Source organism: Limulus polyphemus, unplaced genomic scaffold, assembly GCF_000517525.1.
Source record: "Limulus polyphemus unplaced genomic scaffold, Limulus_polyphemus-2.1.2 Scaffold3742, whole genome shotgun sequence".
Lineage (NCBI taxonomy): Eukaryota > Metazoa > Arthropoda > Merostomata > Xiphosura > Limulidae > Limulus > Limulus polyphemus.
The window spans coordinates 75821-85361 of NW_013669352.1; the positions used below are offsets into that span (position 1 = coordinate 75821).

The 9541-nt window shown below is 34.6% G+C and overlaps 1 protein-coding gene across 2 annotated transcripts in view; it reads left to right on the forward strand.

The window, feature by feature from the left end:
- LOC106469958 (SPARC-related modular calcium-binding protein 1-like) overlaps positions 1-9541 on the forward strand; it is a 104244-nt gene that overhangs the window by 72717 nt on the left and 21986 nt on the right. For both annotated transcript variants that reach the window (XM_022398521.1, XM_022398522.1), the window contains exon 8: positions 5482-5571. In XM_022398521.1, coding sequence (XP_022254229.1) covers positions 5482-5571 — 90 coding nt within the window. The remainder of the gene's footprint in view (positions 1-5481; positions 5572-9541) is intronic.

Genomic DNA, 9541 nt, shown 5'->3' on the forward strand with positions numbered 1-9541 from the left:
TTATATATATATATATATATATATATATAATTTTATGTTCTTACCCGTTGACAATCGTCGAGCATCGTAAATATATATTCGTTGCTATAGAAAAAGAATTTAGAGGCACATTGCAATATGATAAATTCATGATAATAGGGTGATGAAAATATGATCAAATTGGGAGCTTCATTTGATCTCCTACTGAATGTACATCTTAGATTTCATCATGATGTTAAAAATAGTGCATTGATTTGTTTTCAATTGTTAGAATTTTTTTAATTCGGTTTAATCGACTAATATAATAATATATAGTCACGAAAGCGCGGGATTCTAGGTCATGGCCTTGTGTATTAATCCGGCCCTAGTTACGAAATGTATCATGAATTTATTTTACTTACAAGTTTGAAATAAGGAAATGGTTATTTATAATTTAACTACATCAAAATTTGCTACCAAAACCTGCAATGAGAGATGACTAAGAAATACTTTCGAACAAAAACACGTGTTTCTGAAACATATGCTAATAGTTTAATCTGAGTAAGTAATTTACATAAAATCTTCGTAACAGATTAGATCTTTATTTTTATTTTTTAAATGCCGAGTTTTACACAATTAAAGAAAAATTATTCGGGCAACGCACCCTCTACACCTCCGGTGGGTGTGAGGTAGGTCTACGGACTTATAATGCTAAAATCCAAGGTTCGATTCCCCGTGATGAACAAACGCAGATAGCCCATTGTGTATCATTGCGCTAAAACAAACAAAGAAAAAACCTACCCTCTATGACAGGAGCGCACAAAATCATTAATTACATTTAATTGATCTAGAAAATGTAACTGAAAACATTTATCGTAAAAAAAAAATATTCTAAGTTTTATTCAAGTATTTTCACGTTCAGACCAGATATATAATCTTATAACGTTTCAAATACAAAGTCACAGCATTTCATGGATCTATAGATAGATGCACAGCAAAGAAAATACGATTATGCGATTATATCTCAAAGTAAATTAGTGCAACAATTTCTTACCTTTTTGAGAGTTTTTTTTTCTTTCTGCATTATATCAAACATTTATTTTAGAAACCTTTCAGTTTACATAATTGTGGTGCGAGTTCTTGTGGTATATAATTGTGGATGTCTTTTCCGCTGACACTGTAAATCAAAATAATAATATCTTTATACGACATGTAATAAATTTAAATATATAAATTTCATATGCTATGTAATGCCTATGCAAACAAAATGTGATTTCTAGATGGGTTATTTGTGTGATATTACATGACAGTGAAACTGATAATCTGTAACAAACCTAACTTCACTCACTCTATACAGTTTCCCAGTAAAAGCGAATACACCTTGTTGTTGCATTTCGCTGTCGATGAGGCCTATCGTTAAACTATTGGATATCATAATTATACAAAACAACACTTCTACCTCGGGAAGTGGCTTGACAAAGTTGGCAAGTTAAGTTTTCATTGTTTTAATTTAAATGTTAGTTAGAAGGCGCAAGTAAGTTCATAAAAGTAGTCTTTTAACACCTTGAACGTTCTAGATGAAAATCTAGTAAGTTTGACGAATATCTAGAAATGAGACATCGGTTTTGAATAGGAGTTAGTAAAGTGAACATGTTAGTAAATGTTAAAGTAATGTATTCAACGTTTGAACTTCGAGTAGTTGTTGATCGAGTAAGCGTTTCTGTAAACTAATCAGGAAGTTAGTCAGCGTTTGTTATCAATCAAGAAGATTTCTGGTAAACGTTATTAGTGTATTAGGCCTACAGTAGACTCCGGGTTTGTGTTGAAAAGTTTAGTTTGTGAACTTAGGCCTATAAGTTAAATGTGCGTCAAAGTGAACATAGCCTGTAGGTTAGAGAAGAAATAAACTAATTTGTTATCGTTTCGTGGACTAGACCTGACCCTATTTTTTAATAATGTTAAAAGAACCAGCCCAACAAAAAACAACGTTACAACAATAGATTGAGAAAGCTTATAATAAGAGGTTTTCAAGTTAGGACCGATTGTTTAGTTAGTTTCATGTGGGGATCCAAATAGTTTTTCGTAAAACAATAAGATAATACATTAGGGTCTTCAGATTAGTGTTGCCGTAAGGATATGAAGTCAGAAAAAAGTAACGCAAAATGCTGTCATAAGACTGACGAAAAAAAAAAGTTTCAATTTTCAGTTCAGTATGAGAATTACCAATAACTTTTTGCGTGAAATTATGTTATCCGTTGATGAGCGAGGGTCCACGTCTGGGTTTCATTTCATTGCTTTAAAATTGAGTTCTTACAAACCCCCAACTACAGGGGTTTTAATTATCGAATACATCATTCCGCAACGTTATTTGTGATTGTATAGCACCAAATTAAATATTTGTGATATTTTTTACCACAAAATTGAATTTAAATGTCAAAAGCCGCACCGTCCCCATGAGTCATGCAATAATCGCGTTTAAGATTTCCAAAATGCTATTACAAAAATCAGCTAACCACGACAAGAATTCTTGATCTCATTCACGTACTGTCTTCTGTCATTAAAATGTGCTGTTAATTCATGTCGATTCCTTCTTTCCTCATGTTAATTTTACTTCGTATTTGGAAAATTCAAATATTGAATTAAAGAAAAGTCAAGGGTAGATTTCTAGATATTTATTATACCATTATTATATAGCTGTTGTAACGTTTTCTGTTGTTTAGCAGGTTCTTTTAGATTATTAGGTAGACAGAAGAATATCGTTTTATTTCTTCTATTTCAAGTTCTACAGGTTAGTTTGTTTTGTTTTTGCTAATTTTCTCGTACAGTACTTATCATTTTATCTTCCAAAAGACTAAAGATTCACAAAACTGAACTAATTGGCTGATAGTCATAAAGAGACTAATAAAAATTGCTTCTAATCAACTACTCTAACTCGTGTCTCATACTGCTCAAATATTTTTAAAACTCTCAGCAATGTTCTAGTTAAGTGTCCCCAGTAGCTATCTGTGCTCTGTCCTCCAACATATCCTACATCACAGTAAAATACCTCTTAGTCTTTCGTTGTTTAATTAAATTCGAAATTGTTACTTTTTTTGTGTGTGTTTTCCAATTTTGTCACTGGTATCTCTCGATTTGTTTATGCAAAACAAATGTCAAAAGACCAGTCATGTGAACTTACACACAAATTTCAGTTGTATTTAAGAATAAAAGAAACACAGTGTTTTCTCAGCATTCAGTTTCAATGGCAGCAGAGTGTGTAAAGAGATTCAGAGTAATCGTGAAGCATGCCAGGACTTCAACAAAGATACTTGCACGTTTACTTGATGTTGAGGTCAATAGGTTGATTAGATACTGGTTCTTCACAACCAGTCGTTGCAGAATGGCTATAAGTCTCACAAAACGTGGTTAGCAGAAGGTGGACTTGCTCTCAAACCAATGCAGTTGGGTGAAGACCTGGACAAAATAAACCAGTGTCTACAACCCTGCAAGGTGACTGCTGAAGAAACTTGCCGGACTCATCGTCCTAACTGAATCGATAGTTCAGAGAAGCTCTGGGCTTAACAACAAACAAACAAACACTGTTTGATATAGAATTGTTTGTTATGACTTTAGGTACTTGGGAAGTATAATCTAAAGTGAAAGAGGATGTGACAAAGCTGTGAGAGTTTGTTTGTTTTTAATTTCGCTCAAAGCTACACGAGGGCTATCTGTGCTAGCCATCCCTAATTTAGCAGTGAAAGACTAGAGGGAAGGTAGCTAGTCATCACCACCCACTGCCAACTCTTGGGCTACTCTTCTACCAACGAATAGTGGGATTGACCGTCACATTATAACGCCCCCACGGCTGTAAGGGCTAGCATGTTTGGTGGGATGGGGATTCGAACCCTGACCCTCAGATTGCGAGTCGAGCGCCCTAACCACCTGGCCATGCTGGGCCGTTTGATGTAGAAAGAAACTGAGATATGCATTATTTAGTAACAGTAATTACGTCTTTCATAATTAGAATATAGAAAACTATGATTATCCCTTAATTATTTTGGAGAGTGTACATGCTAGATGAAGTTTCGATTTTTTCATAATACTTCCTTTCTTTTAGAAACCTCAGTCACACTTTAGTCTTCACCTTACAGGATTGTCAAGCGTGTTCTGTAGATACTGTTGAGATTGTTTGTGTGTCTGTGTGTCACAAATGTAGTACTACTCAAGAGATTACTGATTGTGTTTACCCTAATATCTTGCTAGTAAATAGATATATATTTGCTGTTTTATCACAAGATCCTGAAAAAACTGGGTATTTTCTAGGTTAACCCTATATATTATTACTAGAAAATTTAAGTATTGTGTGAGTTAAACAATGTGCTATTGTTAAAAACCAATATTCTGCTACTGAAGAAACTAAATAGTGTATATGTGTTAACCATTGTTGTTTGACGTATGGGTTCAAAGGAGGAAGGATATTTACATTTTTCAATATTTTCTGAGGTCATGGTAGTAAGAAAGTTTTATAATGATTTCTGAAGTCCTGGTGCTATTGGAGATGTATAATGCGTGATGTCTTGATGCTGAAAGAGATGCCTGTATAATGACAAGTGTTTCTTGATGTCTTGATAGTAAGATACTTATGTATTGGCTGTTATTTTACGTGATTCTGAGTCCTGTTACTATGGGAATTGTTTGATGCCTGTTGTGTTCTGAAGCCCACTGCCTTAAGTATTATATATTCACCATTGTTTTTGAAGTTCTAGTACCGAAGGAGTTATATATTTACAAATTAGATCACAGACATCGGCAGAAGGCTATGATGATGACTTTGACCATCCTTTAATAGACCAATTTAAATGACGCCCAGTGATTGAAATAACTGCCTTGCTCTTTGAACCAATTTCAAATATCGTCTTGGAAGAACCCTTGTCTCTCAAGGAAGAAATGCAGCATTGTAGGGTGAACATTGTCGACAATAACGACCAGATACACTTTTGATGTTATCTGTGTCTACGAAGAAATTAAAAGACTCAACCTCGGCCGATAGACACTGATGACAAGAATCTTTGAAGAGTCAGTTAAATGATATACCTGTTAGACGGGCGCCGATTATCACACCCCTGCGTAGTTTGGAGAGAACCTTGCTCTTACCTATTTTCATGCAGTCTAACCATAATATACACTTCTAAGGCTCAAGCAATTACTTGACACATCACATTTTGCATCTGTAAATGAATGAAATGTTCAATCAGTATAACTGTTTTGGTTCTCAAAGAACCACACACTAAAAATATAAATAATATGTTTGAATAGTGTGTTGTATATTTAAATATTTATTGAGTTCAACGAGGTAATCATAAGTGAACATAACTGTTAAATACAAAAATTATTTTCCATGTCTTTACATATAACCATAATCTAATTTTTTTTTAAATGAATACAGTATAAGTATATCAATGATGATTTTATTTACCATAGTATGTAGATCAAAGTACATTTATCGAAAAAGATTATGTTATTAACTATTATGTTATTCTCCAGGTGACGCTATTCAACTGCGGGGGAGACCATTTCCTCAGCCTCGACCAACGCCGAGGAAGACTATATTAATAAAAGAAAGTGATGAAGATGGTAAGTGGACAATAAACACTGGAAACCTTGGTTATTTTGCTGAGAATGTTCTTAAAACCCATAAGTTTTCAGATTTAATATTACTCTTTATGCCTCTTAAACTACTTTGCCTGGTTGCCTGTAGTTACAGTAATACGGATACTATGGAAGCCATGTTAACAACATACCTATGTTGTCAGGGTATGTCGAAAAGTACACAAACAAATGCTACGTGGGCAGAATCAGATTAAGACCACAGTGGACTCATAAGCAACTTCAGTTCTATGGACCCCAGTTTCTCCCCAAAATCTCTTTATTTTTTTACTTAAATTTTACAAATCAGTACAATATATTTTACAAAAATATTACAGTTTCTAACTATAAAACGTATCTGAGAAGGCTATTAAAAATAACAACATTGTGGACTCATAGACGAATGTTGATCCTTCCTTTTGGTTAATCAGCTCCTGTTGTGAGGTGTTATGAATTAATATAGTTTGTTTGGAGAGAGATATGCCCATTGGGACGAAGTCTAAACTTAGAAAACTTTTACTACATCCAGTATTACATTTATTTCAAAAGGTCAAAGGTCACGCTATGTGGGATGTACAATAGTTTTCTTTATATAGGGCAGGTTTTAAACTTAGGAAACATTCATTACACCCAGTAATGCATTGATTTTAAAAGGTCAATGGTCACACTGTCTGGTATGTACAAGGGTTTCTTTTTCTATAGGGCAAGTCTAAACTTAGGAAACTTTCACTACATCCAGTACTAGGTGACTCTAACGTAGATGTAAAAGGGTTTTCTTTTAATATAACAAGGACAAATTTGTTTGGTTTATTTCTAGATGATATTTTTTTGTGGTGAGAAAAAGCTAAGTACTCTTTTTAAACTGTACCACTTTAGACATAATTGTAAAGCACCTTAGGGAAGACAACCAGACCACATACTGCGCCTTCGGTACTCGAATGTCTCGAAACCCCCTGAATGTAATATAAAGTATACTTAAGAACTAAATTATTTTCTCACTGCATATTCCAACATCGCTTAAATACATAAATAACTCAGCATGTAATAACTCTTATATAGATATTATATAGTCCAATTTAGGTAAACTGATCGACTCTAATTTTACATTTCTTCATAACACCACCGCCAGACCTGTCTTTGAAACAGTACCTGTTTGTAAATAAAACTTAATCTTACACAGCTGACGTTCTCTATTGCTTACACTTACGTAGTTTTTATGCTGTTCTTACAGTTTTAATGTTCACAGTTATGCATTCATAGAAACGATGCTTGAATAAACACGAACTTTCTAGATCAGACAGGGTCTGTACTGACATTAGCATTGGTCATCGAATACTTATGCTGTTTGAATATAGATCTTAAAGCAGTGGTTCTCAACCTTTTGTACTCGTGGACTCCGTCACGAACCAAGGCAATTTGGTTTGTGAAGGAGACCCCTCTCCCCTTATTCAGATCTGTTTGCAGAAGCTAATCCTATTATATATAAAATCAGCACTGGCATAAATAAGTTCGTAAATTATTGAAATTTTCGGATAAGACATTATTTCCGGTTAATCGAATATAGTATCGTTTTTTATTTTATTTTTTAAACTATAATATAGAAAACTCCATATTTACAATCGTTAACCCCTTTAGGTTGTTAACTAACCATAGGCTGAGATCCACGAAATGTGGACCACAAGATGAGATCCTCGGATTTGAACCACACGTTGAGAACCATGAACTGTGCACCACAGGTGGAGAACCACAGTACTAGGAGGATATGAGAATACAACCTACTTACTAAATATAACTACAAATTATGATTTTACTACTTACTCTGTTGACTATGAAAAATAGTACACATAACGCACGCCAGATGTCGCAAGACTTATGGTATAAACAGTATGGATCTATCTGTGATTGATAAATATATAATACTATTTCTTTGTGTTATTTCAATTGTTGTACAAAAGACCTATAATAATATAATTGCTTAGTAGGTCGCCCAAAAGCATAAAATTAAATGTTCAAAAAAAACATTAAAATCTAAGATAAACGACCATTTTGCTTTATTTTTTCCATTTATGGCTTAGGTGCAAAAAGATGAAAGTTTGATGTTTTCTTAATGTTGCATCTCAGGTTATAGTTGCTTTAACTCTCAAAATTTTAGTTACATACAAAATACTGGCGGCGTCTTATCTATATCAGTTTCTTATAATCTTCAGCTGTAGACTTCCTATCCTTGCATCTGTGGATAATGCTGGTTTTCTTCTTGCTTAGAGCGAGCGCGTGGTTAGCGTACCTGGACTGTGGATTTAATTGTTTGTGGTTTGAGTCCCTTTACCATAGAAAAAATTGCGTTCCGCGCATTGGTGGTTTGGGTGCGTTATAAGAGTGATCGTCAAATCCCATTATTCGATTAGAGTAGTTCATGAGTTGGCGGTGGAGTGTTTACTAGTTGCCTTCCCTCTTTTCTGTCACTTTGAAATTACGGACGGCTAGCGCAGATAGCGCTAGAGTAACTGTGCACGAAATTCCACAAACACACTAAGATCCTCTTAACGAAAAGGCCAGGGATGATCAGGTGGTTAGTACACTTGACTCGCATTCCGAGGGTCGCGTGTTTGAATCCTCGTCCCACCAAACACGCTCGCCCTTTCAGCCATGGGGGGCATTATAATGTGACAGTCAATACCACTATTCGTTGGTAAAAGTGTAACCCAAGAGTTGGCGGTAGATGGGGGTGACTAGCTGTTTTCACTATAGTCTTTCACTGCTAAATTAGGGACGGCTAGCGCAGATAGCCCTAGTGTAGCTTTGCGGGAAATTAAAACCAAACCCAACTTTCCGAAAAGCTTAACTTCAAATAAACGTTCAGCAAGAGTTAGTTCTGCTTTGATATCCTTATGACAGAATGATTGTACACGTAATAACCATAAAAAGTTACGTAACCCTTAAATTTGCAATGAACTGTGTTCACGCTTTTATTTATGTTTTGTATGTGTGTGTGAATAAGCCTACATTACTGTTACTTTTTTATTTAGGTTTAGTGCATTTGCTTATATGTATACTGTCAAAAAGAATCTAACAATATTATGAACTTAAAGAAACATTTCTCTATAGTACACGTTTTTAAATGTTCGTAAAAATAGAGAACGTGTTTAGTCGAACTATTGTTTACTCACACTAAACATGCGAACACTCACAACACATTTAATTACCGTGACCAAATGCACACGAGAAAATTAGAAAATGAACATCAAATTTTACTGCATCAAAATCTGTTATCATAGCTTTAGTGTTTTTTTGTAAAGTGATGACAGCAAGGCCAAAGATGGTTTTGGAACATGTACATTTTTTGTAAATTGGGGTGGTGGATTAAAGTCACAATATGCTTTTAAAACCAATTTTTGTGCTTGGACTCTGAAGAAGCTTTATTTGTCTTAATTGAAACAACGTCCGACTTAAAATAATGAAGAGCAAAATTAACCGTTTCAAGTTTATTGTGAAACTCCACGTGTTCATACTTCGTTAGTATAAAAGTATACACAGCTGCTGTACGTTTATCCTTCAGAACTAAGTAAAGGATTGGATTTTAATAAAACACGCCGTATTACCTAAACACTCCAGGAGTAAACAATTTTACTTAATCCCGCCAGGAGTTTTTACCCAAACCCTCTAGGAGAGAATAGTTTTACCCAAACCCTCCAAGTGTGAACAGTTTTACCCAAACTCTCCAGGAGAGAATAGTTTTACCCAAACTCTCCAGGAGAGAATAGTTTTACCCAAACCCTCCAAGAGTGAACAGTTTTACCCAAACCCTCCAGGAGAGAATAGTTTTACCTAAACCCTCCAGGAGAGAATAGTTTTACCTAAACCCTCCAAGAATGAACGGTTTTACTAAACCCTCCAAGAATGAACAGTTTTAGCTAGCCCCAGTGGCAGCAAAGATAAAATAATTATATAACAGAGCAAT